This window comes from Enhydra lutris, unplaced genomic scaffold, assembly GCF_002288905.1.
Source record: "Enhydra lutris kenyoni isolate GAN:26980312 unplaced genomic scaffold, ASM228890v2 scaffoldscaffold22, whole genome shotgun sequence".
Taxonomy (NCBI): domain Eukaryota; kingdom Metazoa; phylum Chordata; class Mammalia; order Carnivora; family Mustelidae; genus Enhydra; species Enhydra lutris.
The window spans coordinates 1,683,225-1,696,844 of record NW_019154106.1 but is presented as its reverse complement, the minus strand read 5'-3'; the positions used below and the strand labels follow the sequence as shown (position 1 = coordinate 1,696,844).

The following is a 13,620-nucleotide window of genomic DNA, read 5'->3' as shown; positions in this document are numbered from 1 at the left end:
GAGCGCCCCACGCTCCGAGGCGCGCACGGCCTGCCACCTCCTGGCCTCCTGAGCCTCGCTGTCCCTGGGCCCCAGACGACCTGGAGCGCGTGCCCTGGGGAGTCCCTCTGCGGCACAGTGCTAGGGCCTCCCTCGGGGTTCTGTCGTCCTCCCACCGGCCCCCACCCGCGTCCTCTGTCTGCCCCTCCTGCTGCGCGCGGGGGCTCGGAAGAGTTGCGGGACGAGTGGATGCGGGCGCGATGGACAGCGGCGCGCTGCCCGGGCCCGCGCCCTCCGCGCCTGGCGTCTCGGGCGGCTGCGTCCCTCGGCGGCGACCCACATCCCCAGAGCTGCTGCGCTGCAGCCGGCGGCGACGGCCGGGCGCGACGGAGACCGGGGGTGGCGCGGCGGCCGTGGCGCGGCGCAATGAACGCGAGCGCAACCGCGTGAAGCTGGTGAACTTGGGGTTCCAGGCGCTGCGGCAGCACGTGCCGCACGGCGGCGCCAGCAAGAAGCTGAGTAAGGTGGAGACGCTGCGCTCGGCCGTGGAGTACATACGCGCGCTGCAGCGCCTGCTGGCCGAGCACGATGCTGTGCGTGCCGCGTTGGCCGAGGGGCTGCTGGCGCCAGCCGCGCGCCCCCCCGCGTCCTGCGGGCCCCCCGGGACCCCTGCCACCGCCCTAGGCTCGCCTTCTTGCGCTTCGTCGTCCCCGGGCGGCGGGGGCAGCTCGGAACCCGGCTCGCCGCGCTCCGCCTACTCCTCGGACGACAGCGGCTGCGAGGGCGCGCTCAGCCCGGTGGCGCGCGAGCTGCTCGACTTCTCCAGCTGGTTAGGGGGCTACTGAGCGCTCCGCCCCCGAGGTAACCTCCGGCGGCAGGGAACTGGGGGGTTGGCGCAGGGCAGCCGGGCGGGGTGGAGTGGACAGCCTCGAGGCTAGCGTCCCCGAGAGCAGCCAAGCGCAGCGCCAGGCCCGGGTGGCGGCTTTGATTCCGCTCACTCTTCATTTTCCCCAAACTTTTTCAAGCCTGTGCAAGACCAGCGTTTGTTTGTCCGGGATTGCAAAACTTCCTCTCGCTGCTGCGCAGAAGGTGGGGGGTGGTGGTGTGGGGGGGCCTCTGGCGGGTGAGGCCCCGAGTGCACGCGGATCCTGGGGCAGAGCAGGGCGCTGGGAGGCGGGGTGACTTTGCATTGCAAATCGCGCGCCCGGGCCGGGTGGCAGAAATGAGTCGGCCGGTGCGGAGCCCTGACTCACTGCGGCTCTGAGAGCGCGCCCCGCCCCCAGCCCGGCCGGGGCCACAGACAGAATCCGAGGCACCCACGGACTCACGCTCTAAAACCCACCAAGCAAACGAAACTGCAGACTTGGCTTGTGGGCGGTGGGGCCCGGCCAGATCCCGCACTAATGCGCGTCCCCGTCCGCCCTCCCCTCCCAGCAGCAGCCCTGGACTCGGAGCGGCCAGCAAGCTCACCACCTGGGAGCCAGGTGGGTGGCCCGCGCCTCGGGCCCACTGTCCCTGCGGGTGAAGCTACGACCGAGCCAGGACTCCGCCGACAGGTCGCCTGTGCCGCCCAGCCTGACCAAGTGCGCACGTGGAAAGGGTCCCCGTCTGACCCCGCCCAGCTGGCAGCTTCCTCAGACCCCCCACCATCCTGCCCAGGGAGGTTCTCCACTGGGATAGGGCTGGGGCACCAACACGCAGGTTTCTGGAGGGGAGAGGATTTTATAACTATGCAGAACTTCTCTGTTTTGCGTATTAGTTTGAACTACCCAGGAACACCCGCCATATGAAGACTTATTTTTGTACCAAAAAAATCCCCAGACTTGGAACACAATAAAGATGTCTACTCCCGCCCCACCCCACCACTGGCATTTTCCAACCAGGCCAAGATCTGGACACCCGCTGCCCCTGAGGGGCTGTGTCCCTGGGAGGCGTCCCCTTGCAGTGGCTGTGCGGATGGAGGGATGGCTCCCGCTGAGGACCAGACTTTGTGGGAAACCTGTTTAGGGCAGGCGGACTTCACAAATAGATCAGTGCTGTGTATCTGGTGTTGGGGGTGCCCTCTTCATGCCCTGAGGCCCCCATTTCCCAGGTGAGGGCAGGGCCTGGGTGAGACGGTGGGACCCAGCGGATGGGGTCACCTCTCCCTGTACCCTGACCCCTGCTTTGTGGGGTGGGGCCAGAGGTGTGAGGTCTGGGGGTCCAGCCTGGTCACCACTGCCCCAAAGCAATTCACCTTGTGGGGCAGGGAGCTGGTGACTGCCCAGCCGGGAGGCCGAGGTCTGGGGCACTGCTACATGAGGGTCTGGCACCCGGGGAGGTCTGAGCTGTGGGAAGGGTGAGGGCTGCCTTGTTCAGATCCCCGCTGCTCACCACCAGCTGGGTGGCCTGGGCAAGTCCCTCGACACACGAATGGGGGGTGACCGCAGAGCTGCCCCATGAGGCTGTGGGAGGATTTGGGTGGTGGCCCTTGGGTCTAGAGCCCTGTGCTAGGCCCCCTGGCGCCCGGGCCTGAGGCTTCTGCCCACCTCTGTTTACTGGCTTCTTGAGAAGAACAAGGAAACCGCCCCCACGCCGGCCCCCGGCCCAGGCTCCCCCAGCCAAGAGAGCCTGCAGAGATCACTCAGCCCTACCTTTGACCGGGCCCGAGCACTTTGAAGTCTGGCTGGGCCCAAAGCTCTCCTTTATTGCAGGGGTGGGGTGGGGCTTGCGGGGATCCCCCAGGCTGCTTTAGGGTGCTAAGAGCACCCCATCCTTTGAAAGGGAGTGGTTGGGTCAGAGCCGTTGGAACCCCTGGGAGGTGCAGCCACCAGTGTTGGCAGACAGCAGGTGGCTCGGGGTGACCATGGTGACGGGGTCATGGTGACAGGGTCGGCGGGTCTGAGGAGGCTCAGCCTGGGCCACAGTCACCAGAGCAGGTGTGGCTCAGGGCTGCAGGGCTGAGAGTGACCAGGCCTCATCCAAGGGACGGAAGGGGGGCACCCCACACCCTTTCCTAGGGACCCACTGCCTGCTCAGTGACCTCACTGAACCACAGGTCCTGGGATTCCTCACCTTAACCCCGGGGACAGGCCTGGACAGAGGGTGGTGGGGAGCATGGGAAGCATCACACCTGGGTCAGGGAGGAAAGCTTGGGAGAATGGGCCCCTCGGCCGCAGGCCTGAGCTGGTGCTGTTAGGAGACTCTGCAAACCATAAGTGTTATCACCTTCGTTTTGCTGTTATTCTGGACAAGTCCAAACATATGCAAATGTTCTAAAACCCTTATTGGACACCGTCTCTGTACCAGGAAGTGGCAGGAACTCCCACGAGGGCACACAGCAGTGTGGGTGAGTGTGTGGTCAGACCGGCTGGTGATGGGGTCCCAGATAAGCCTCGGGGAAGCTTCCATCACCCACGTCCACACGGGACACAGGCCGCCCCGCCCCCACGCACCCCGCCTCTCCCGCCCCCACATGGCTTTGAAGCAAATCCCAACCTCCCATGTGGGCTGGGAATTCTTCATGTGGGCCTCTAAGGGAAACCCCAGAACCGCTTCCCGCTCCCCGCTCGGTGAATGGTCCCTTTGGGGGGACATACCCGCTGGTCTCCCACAGCAGGTCTGGAGCGGCAGGACCGCTGGTGGGACGTGCTGAGTGGCCCTGCTGGCCTCTGTCAGCCTTGTCCATGGAGGGCACGAGGCCGCTGCTCAGCTCTGTGTCCCGTCCCAGGATGGGACACCCAGGATGGGAGTCCCCGGTGCTGCCCACATGGATGTTACTTGTCACGTGTCTGCGTCCGTATTTCTTGTCCGGGAGGGGGAGGGGCTCCGAACCAGACAGATGGCCAGGTTCACACGCGCCCTTAGAGGAGGTGCAGTGTGTCCCCACCTCGCCTCCGTGGGCAGACACGCCTGCGGTGACCAGATGGGGTCACTAACCGGGCAGGGGCTGTAGCCGGCTCTCAGCCTGGACACCAGGCGTGTCCCCTGGATGTGCTGGCCTGTGCGCTCACCCCAGTTGGGGGTCCCCATCCGTCCTTCCCCGAGGGCCGAGCACTGCTCCACTGTGCGGGGCCAGAGCAGCTGAGCGCCTGGCGTCACAGAGACTGAACACGGTGGGAATCCGATCCGAACCCTGGGCGGCTTCGTCTCTAAGCCTCACTCTTGCCTTCCTGGAGGGTGTGGCAGCAGGGGCCGTCCTGGGGACAGCACCGCAGCCCAGGAGCCCTGGTCCCCACTTGGGCCTGGGTCTGCAGGAGGGGTGGGTTCCAGGGCTCTGCCAGGAGCCCGCAGCCCAGGCCTTGCATCCCACTGGAGGGTGGGGCTGATTCCTGACCAGGGGCCAGAGGGTGGGGTTAGCTTGGGGACCCCACTTGATAAGATGGGGGGTTGAAATGGTGCTTTGGGACCAGAGATAAAGCTGGACACCCTTACTCGGGTGCCCGCACAAAGTCAGACTCGGTGGACTCTGGACCAGGCAGGGCTGGGACCACACAAGGGGCGAGACATTCTGGATGACCAGCCCCCCAGGGAGCTTTCACTGGGGGTCAGTCTGTTGTTCCTGTCTGCTCACAACAGCGGCCACCCCAAGGAGTCCTGCCTTCCTGTCCTTGGGGGCGTGTCTCTGGCCCAAACTCACCCAGTGGCTTTGCCCTGACCATGTCAGAAAACAGATGTACAGGGGGCACCTGGGTGGCTCAGTTGGTTGAGCATCTGCCTTCGGCTCAGGTCATGATCCTGGCATCCAGGGATTGATCCCACATTGGGCTCCCTGCTCAGCAGGGAGTCTGCTTCTCCCTCTGACCCTTATCCCTCTCATGCTCTCTCCCTTTCTCTCTCTCTTTCTCTCTCCAATAAATAAATAAATAAATAAATATTAAAAAAAAAAGAAAAGAAAAGAAAAGAAAACAGATGTACGGGGGCTCTGCTGCCCCAGGACTGTCCCGAGGGTGGTGGGTCAAGTACAGAGGTCCAGGCATCCAGGCTTCCCTTATCCGGCCCACCCGGTCCTGCTCCCATTCATTCCAAAAGCTTCATTGGGCACCTTCTCCTTCTAAGGACCTTAGGACAGACAACGCGCCAAAGGGCAGCCCCGCCCTCATGGACCCTACATCCCAGTGGGGGACATGGTATCTAATCCACAAGCAGCACGATGGGTCGGTCATAATGCTGGCCAGTGATGGACGCACTGGGTCCCTTGGGGAAGGAGTGTGCCATGGGTCCCTGGGGACACTGTTCCTGGGCACGGGAATGGGACGGACTCACATATGGCAGGAACGCACGTGTATTCTGTCCCCTTGACCTTCACCAGCAAAAACGTTCAAAGGTGAAAAGATTGAGACTTTCAACCAGCAGCCAGAGAGCGTGGGATCCTACCTGGCACCAGGCCCGCACATCTGCAGATCTCCAATCCCCGGGGCCAGTCCTGGAACTGCCCCTCAGAGCTGGGGCCAGTGGGGCCTCATGGAGAGGCAGCAGGCACTGGGGTCCTGCTCCGCGAACGAGATCCCCCAGACAGCGCAAGATACTGCACTTGGCCCTGGAGGGAGGGCCCAGCAGCTCTGCCAGGAGCGGGACCCCGGGCGGATGCACTCGCCTTTCCTCCACCCAGAGAGGCAGCAGCTTAGCTGGGTCCAGAAGCAGGCTCACCCGTGGTGAGCCCCTGGCCGGAGCTGGACCAGAGGACCTGTCTCTCACCCCTGGGGGGCACTCAGTGACATCAACCCTTGTGTGTGCACAGTAATGTGGGGGAGCCTTGAGAGGGAGGAGGGAGGGAGGAAGGAGGGAGGGAGGCTGTGCAGGTGCATGGCTTCTGGGGAGCGGGAGGCCCTCCACAAGGGCTGGGATGGTGTCTTCCCAGCTTCCAGGTCTAGTTTCCACCAGATGTCTGGGGACACACCTTGGTGAAGGGCCTGGTTGTGACGGGGAGCAGGGAGTGTCCTCCATGGAGGGTCTCGAGCCCCAAGGCCACAAGACCACGAGGGGACGCTTTCATGGAAGGAAGAGGTGGAGCCTCGAGGGTACCTTGGGGAGTTGGGGGCTCTGCTGGGCCAGGAGCAGAGGGTAGAAGTCCCGGGGGGGCCAGAGTGTCCTGGGGTGGAAGGGAGACCTGGCTCTGTGGTGGGGGATGGGAACCTTTTTGGGGCTTCTGGGGGGCCTGGGACAGAGTAGGAGGAGGCCTGAGTCAACATTGGGGGTGGGGATGACAGAAGGATCCCAACCTGGTCAGGATCGGGGCCTGAGAGACTGTGGAGGGGTTTAGGGGGAAGGGGGTCCACAGGGTTCCTGACCCTTTCCCAGCAGTGGAGCACCAGGGCGGTGGGCAGTGGGCGTGGCCACACCCTCATCTTTGCCCCCGGGAGCCCGGGGACGGGCCAGGGGACAGTGTTCCTGATCCCTGAGCTGTGCAGCTCTCCCTGTCCTTTGGGGAATGACGTGGGGTGGCCCCCCAGGAACCCACAGCCTCGAAGATGAGGGACCTGCTGTTCCCCGTGTGCCCCTCCAAGGGGTCTTGCCCCCACCTCCGGGCCCAGGGAGACTCACTGGCCGACCCGCGGCCCACAGGTGCCCAGAGGCCTTCGGGTTCGGTGCCCAGAGAGCTGGGTCGAAGCCCCCATCATGCCTCCCTTGGGCCTCCACCCCGTTGCTGCTTTTCTGCTGGGAGCGCTGATGTGAAAGGTCGTGTCAGGAGGCAGTGACAGATGGGATTTGGGTGCAGCTCGGGCTTCCGGACACCCTGGCTCTCCAAGGCTGGGGACATGGGGAGGGGCAAAGGCCCGGGCCTGCTCTGGAGGGGATCCCGGGGGCCCTGAGACTCCTCGGCTGGGTCTGGAGGAAAAGGAGGGTGACAGAGAGAGCCTGTCCTGACCCCTGCCCCCTCCTGGGGCCCCATGGGTCCCACCCTGCTCCCCAGCCTCTGGCTGTGATGAATGAGGCCAATCAATCCTGGTGGGGGGGTGCCAAATGCCACGGAGCGCCCTGTAGCCTGCACACCCGGCCCCCAGCAGGGCCCCCCACGGAGCCTGGGACCCCGGTGCCCCTCTATACTGAAATGGGCCTTTGTCACCAGAGCTCCCAGAAGCAGGGAGGGGCTTGCTGACGGGGGTCACCCTGCCGGCACCCCCAGAGCAGTCCCTGCCCAAGGCCACATGCCAAAGGGGGTGTGTGTGCGTCCCTTCTGTGACAAGGTCAGGGGACAGCCAGGGCTCTGGGCCAGGCCTGCCTGCCCGCCTGCCACCAGCAAAGTGAGCAGTTGGGACAACCAGGCCCAAGCTCATGCGTCTGACCGTGGTCCTGGCAAAGCTTCGGCAGGACGGGGGCCTGGGCCGTGGGAGAGGCGGTGCGCCTGTCAAACACCACAGTTGGGGCTGGGGACATGGCAGGACTCACCGCCTCCCAGTCCTCCTCACCATCTCCCCGTCCTCACTGTCCTCACCGTCCACGCCGTCTCCTGGTCCCGCTCACCATCTCCATCCTGAGCTCGATTCTCCTGAAGCCTCTCTCCTTGGCCTGTTGACCGCTGGCCTCTCCCTGGGTCCTCTGGGTGCGCCCGGGTCCACGATTCATGTAGGAACATCAGTTCTATAGGACCTGGAGCCCCCTGGGGACCTCCCTTAACCTGATGACCTCTGGCCTCCACGAAGACTAGCTCCAAAGGAGGTCCTGGAGGGGGGTACTCCACTATATGAATTCGGGGGGGGGACACATTTCAGCCCCAAACAGACAGAAACAAAGGGGTTTTCCAGTAATACCAGTCCCCAGCGGCCCCCTCCCCCTCTGCAGGGCCCCACTTACAGCTTCCTGTCCCTTGGGCGAGGCATGACCCACTCCAGGCCCCCTCTGCAGAGTGTGGCTGAGTCAGCAGAAGGCCACAGGCCAGTCGGGAGGGCAGGCAGTGCTGAGGACACACAGGCCCAGCTTCCGCAGGTGGCCTTGGATGAGGGGCTTCTTCTGGGACCCCAGGGAGCCCACAGAGTGGTAGGCCAGGCCCTAGTCCCTCCTAGGGAGGGTCTCTGTGCGTCTGTCCCCTCTGACACGTGAGAGCCCCTGCCCCAGGGCTGGCCGGACCCCCAGGAGGGGGTAGCTGTGTCGTTGCTGGGGTGATGGGAGCCAGTGTCGTGGGGAGGATGGCGTCGTCAGAGAGCTGTTGGAGGTACCCGTTCTGCCCTTCCTGCTCGTCCCCCATCCCGGTTCTGTGTGGGGTCCAGGCTAGGACCCAGTCCCCGTGTTGGTGACCTCCCCTCCCCCCAACCAGCTGTCCTGAGAGTAGTGAGGAGATGTTGCCCCAACCCCCCCCACATTTGCCTGTGAGCCCTGGGGCTCCCCGGGCTGGCCCCCAGGGCCCGGCCATTGCTAGCAGTGATAGCATGCAAATCTCTAAGTGAAATCCAATTAATACCCAAATGAGGGCCTGGGAGCCACCTGGGCTGCCCCAAGAGGCTGGGCTGGGCTGTCTCCGGGCTCAAATATTTGTCTCTCATTTGAATGCCTTTTGTGGGCAGCAGGCCGGACTACGAAGGGGCCTGAGCGGTGCGCAGACAAAGCCAGGCTCTGGCACACACTCACGCGAGCTCTGGGATCGGAACTGTACTGTGCTCCCCCCTTCCCCATCCCAGGTCCGCCTGCCCCACCTGGCAAGCCTTGGGGCCCCACGGCCCCTCCCTGACCATCCCTTCCCCTCCCAGCTGGCCTCCATGCTGCACACAGCCTCCTGCAGGGCTCAGGGGTCCTTCTGCCCCAGGCCAGAGCCCAGGTTCTGTGGGAGGGTTGTGGTGGCCTGCAAGCCGGGGGTCACTTCCTGGTGGGCACGGGGCTGGGACCCACCAGGGGGCCCAGCTCTATCAGTGGGGGAAGGTGCCCCTACATTTCCATCGCCCGCTCACTCACCTGGGCTGTGCTGTCACGAGTGCCTCAGTTTACCCTCCTGGGTCATGCCCATTTCACAGGCATGGAAACTGAGACCTGGATGTCGGATGGGCTTCCAAGGCTGGTCGGGAACGGAACAGGATTCGCAGGGAGGGCACACAGTCCGCTCTCGGGGAGCGGGACTGGTCCCTTTTCTCCCCACTGCCCCTCTCTTGCCCCTCCGTGGCCAATAGGGCTGAGCCTGTAGGGCCAGGCAGGCCAGGAGAACCAGGGAGAGTATGCAGAAGGTGCATACTGTGGGGTTCTGGTAGCCCGGCAGACTGGGCTGGGGTCAGGTGCGCTGTCCAGGGCCCCCTGCCAGGATTCCCGACACCCACTTCTGCATCTGTATGAGGCCACGAGTCTCCGTACCTCCATCGCCCTCAGCCCATCTGCCAGGCCACCTTTGTGCCAACACAAGCTCAGGGACCTAGTCAGGTCCCTCTCCCCCAGGAAGCCTTCCAGGAATACCCCTTCCTGGTCTCAGCTGGGCAGGACCAGCAAGGGCCTCCTCTCCAGAGAGACCGGGAGGAGGAGACCTGGCAGCCAGGAGGAGGGAAGCTCGGCCAACCCCCACTTATCCCTGGGCCCTGCGTGTTGGATGTCCCTGGGCTCTCAGGGTACACGGAGCACTGGGGAGCACTGAGGAGTGCTGGGGAGCACTGGGGCACAGCAGGGACCTTGGGAGGGCGAGGCTGGTCTTTGGTGGCCAGTGGGGGATTTCACAGAAGGGCAATGGGCCTCTGGCACCTTTGGGCTTAGAGTTATGACCTCTGTGTTCAATGTTCCAGAAAAGTCAGGCAGCAGGTTTCTGTTCCCAGACCCGCTGCCCCTCGGGGTGCTGGGGTGGGGCCCCTTCCCCCAGGGAACAGGGAGTGACAAGGCTGGTGGGGAGCCCTGGGGCTGCCGCAGAGGTTGGGTGTTGAAGGCCTGTGGTGGGCGGGGAAGTTGGCCCGGACTGATGAGCCCGCACCCCCTGGGAATGCGGAGGTGACTTGTCCCTCCACTTCTCCCATGGGGCTGGCGGTGCTGACCCGGCGCTGCCTCCCTCAAGCATAGCCATCCCTCTCCTGGTGGCTCCGTGACCAGAAGGAGGAGGTGGGGTCGGGGGGGTGTGTGGCCAGGAGGTGGGCAATGGGCTCGGGGGACAAGCCTCTGGGACTTGCCTTGGAGCCAGGGACCGAGACGCCCTAACCCTTCAGGCTCCTGGGCTCCCCTCGAGGGGCTGCGAGGAGGCCGGGCTGCGAGTCTGAGGGCACTGGAGGACAGCGATGTCCTCTAACTGGGTGTGATTCACGAACCTGGAGTGTGTGTTCATGAACTTGTAGGACCGCACCCAGATCGCTGGAAGGGGTGAGCCCTCACCGTCTGCCACCTTTGTGCCCCCGTGACTGGATGCCGGGTTTGTTCCTGAACGCCACGGCCGTCCAGCCACAAAGTGTGGACTCTGTGTCCGGCTTCGTCCCTGCCCCTTCCTGCCACTCCCAGGCACCTGAGACGGTGCAAGGCCTGGCCCGACTATCCCCTACATTTGCAGGGGGCGTGGCTGCTGAGGGGGAGGTGCTGCAGGGCTGGGGCCGGCGGGCGGTCGTTGCCCTGTGTGCGGGGGATCCCTGGGCACCCCTCCGGGGCCGGGCGTGGGCCTGTGCGGCTGTGTGGCTTCTCTCCATGCCCCGGGCCTGCTCTGTTCCCCGAGCTTCTGTTTCTGCCTCCAAGTCTCATGATCTTTCTGGAATGAGGCAGAGAGTCGTTAAAATTAATAGATGCTCCAATTTTTAACAAAAGAGAAAAAGAAACCAGACCATTTGCCTGGGTCAGAGATCCAGGAGGTGGGGCTGAGAAGCCCGCACAGGCCCATCCGAACCCCTCGTGGTGCTGGGCCCAGGGCGAGCGGAGGACCCTCCCTCTGCCGCCAGGCCCACCTGCTGGTGTTCAGTCCCCGGCTGTGGGAACCCGGAAGGGAGGTGGGTAGATGAGGGCCGCAAGGATTCTTTCGCTCACACGCTTGGGTTCCCAGCCTCTTCAGAGCCCTTCTGGGGGCTGGAAGGTGAAGTGCCGTGGGGTCAGTTGGCGAACTGACCGGGGGCAGCCCAGCGCCTGTGGGCTGTGTGGGCCGGGTGGGCAGGGAGGGCTTCCTGGAGGTGGGGACTAGGAGTCCTGCAGGGAGAATCTTCAGGCAGATGGCCTGCCCAAGAGCAGGCCGGGATGGATGCGCGGCGGTGGGGGGGCCCGGGGGGAGGGCAGGGGGTGCAGGGCTCAGCCAGGCTGGGGACCCCACCCCCCTGCCCCGGGCTTCCCCGCCCTGCCCCAGACCCGCACCCCAGGCATTGCTCCTTCAGGTCCGACCTGTTCTGGGCAGGGCGGCCCCCGGGGGTGGATTCCAGCCTCTCTCTCTGCTCCCGAAGCCTTTAGGCATCACCTCCACCCAGCTCTGGGGCCACATGCCCTCCACTCCCTCAGCCCCAGGGCCTTTGCTAGAACAGTCAGGCAGCCAGAGCCTCCTTCCTCCTGTCTACACGCACGCGCCTGCACGCGCACGCACACACACGCACGCACACACACGCGCCTGCACGCACGCACACACACACACACACCCCGGTACACACACACACACCCCGGTACACACACACACCCCGGTACACACACACACACCCTGGTACACACACACACCCCGGTACACACACACACACCCCGGTACACACACACACACACACACACACCTGTACACACACACGCACACACATACACACACCCCTGTACACACACACACACACACACACACACACACACACACCTCAAGCAGGTCTGGGCGTGCGGCCCGCAGGTCATCCTGGCCTCCCCCCATGGGCTCTGGTGCCAGGAGCTCCCTGGCCCCCTGGGGAGGGCACACGGCCAGGCTGTACCACTCTGCCTCCCTCCGGCCGTGGGAAGGCCCCCGGCCCTGCACCCCACGCCCTGGTCAGTGCTGGAGGTGGGGTCCTTCTTGTTTGTGTTCATTGTTTTGTCTTAATGTGAAGTGTCTCCCGGCGGCTCTGCTCTGCCTTTCGCTGGTGGTCACGGTACTGGGCATTGTCTGTGCTTATCCGCGCCCCGGATGGCCTCACTGCTGGCTTTTTAACTGGGACATTTGAAGACTGTCGTTTTGGGATCCGCGGTGTGGGATGCACGGCCATTTCCTGCAGCCCACGGTTTGTCCTCGCCAGGTCTCAACTTGGCTGTTTAGAGATGACGACTTGTACATTTAACACAGTCCAGCGGATCAAAGTATTTTCCGGGCCGTGTTTTGGTTTCAGTGTCGCATCGCAGAAATCTTTGCCCAGCCCGATGGTGTCTGACTAGGGGCCATTCTGCCCCCGAGGAATGTCTGGCTGTGTCTGGAATTTTTGGCTGTCGTGTTTGGAGGGCACTACATCAAATACTCCATGAGGGTAGCCTCCGTGAGAAAGAATCATCTGGCCTCAGATGTCCACTGTGCTGAGGTTGGAGACCCTGGCTGTCCTCAGGCCGCAGAGATTTTCTCCCATGGCTCCTTCTAGGTGCCTTCTAGGTGCCTATCTATGAAACTATAGTTTCCTAGTTCATACCTGGCTATGTGAGTGGTTTTGGTTAAGGTGTGAGATATATGTTCCAGGGTTTGTTTTTTGCATATACGTGTGCAATTGGTCAAGTACTATTTGTTGAAAAGCCTGTCCTTTCTTCAATTAATAATCTTTGTGTTTTTGCTAAAACTCAACTGACTGTATTTGTGTGGGTTCTGTCTCTGGGCTCTCTGTTCTGTTCCGCTGATCTGCAAGTCCCTCCCCCACCAAACCCACACTATCTCATGACCGAAGCTTTTAGTAAAATCAGGCAGTAGATATGTAGTAAAATGAAATAAAATGAAATCAGGTAGTGCAAGTCCTTTGACCTTCCTCTAAATTGTTTTGACCGTTCTAGTTTACTTGCATTTCCACATGAATTTTAGAGTCAACTTGTTCACGTCTACAAAAATAAATAAATAAATCTGATGGGGGAAATGACGGGATGTATTAATCTTTAGGTCAGTTTGGGGAGAATGGACATCTCAACAAGATCAAATCATCCCATCCATGGACATAGTATATCTTTCTACACATTTAGGTCTTTAATTTCTGTCATGAGTTTCTCAACCACCAAATCTACACATTTTTCATTATATTTACACACAAGCATGATTTCTGGGGTACTGCTATAGGTAGAGCTGTTTTGAAGATTTAGAATCTGTTGCTGGTACACAGACACACAATTAGCTTTTGTATATCAACTTTATACTGAGATCTTGCTAAACTCTCTTCTTAGTTCTAGGAGTTTCTGTAGTTTTGGGGGAGATTTTCAATGTAAGCGTTCATATCATTCTGAATGCAGATGGCTTTACTTTTTCCTTTTCAGTGACACTTATATTTACCATTATTAGATGACATTTATTATGTTATTATTATACGCCACTTGTTCTTTTTTCTTGTCTTATTACACTGGCTAGGGCTTCCAGTAAGACATTGAGTAATGACAAAGAAAGAGGTATCGGTGCCCTCTTCCCAGTCGTAGTGGGGGGAGCAGTCAGTCTTTTACCATTTGGTATGTTTGCTTTTGTGTTTTGGATGTATTAGGTGAAAAATGTCCACTTATTCCTCGTTTGCTGACAGGGGTTTTTTTTGTCATTGTTGTTTTAAGATTACGAACACATACTGAATTTTGTTTTATCAGTTTTTGCTCCCTGTACTTGGAGCTTCTGTTGTGAGG

The 13,620-nt window shown here is 61.6% G+C and overlaps 1 protein-coding gene across 1 annotated transcript; it reads left to right on the top strand.

Moving 5' to 3' along the window:
* Window positions 1-239: 239 nt before the first annotated feature.
* LOC111149389 (achaete-scute family bHLH transcription factor 2) lies at window positions 240-824 on the top strand. The gene has a single exon (XM_022506411.1). The coding sequence runs from the start codon at window positions 240-242 to the stop codon at window positions 822-824; it is 585 nt and encodes a 194-aa protein (XP_022362119.1).
* The last annotated feature ends 12,796 nt before the right edge of the window (window positions 825-13,620 follow it).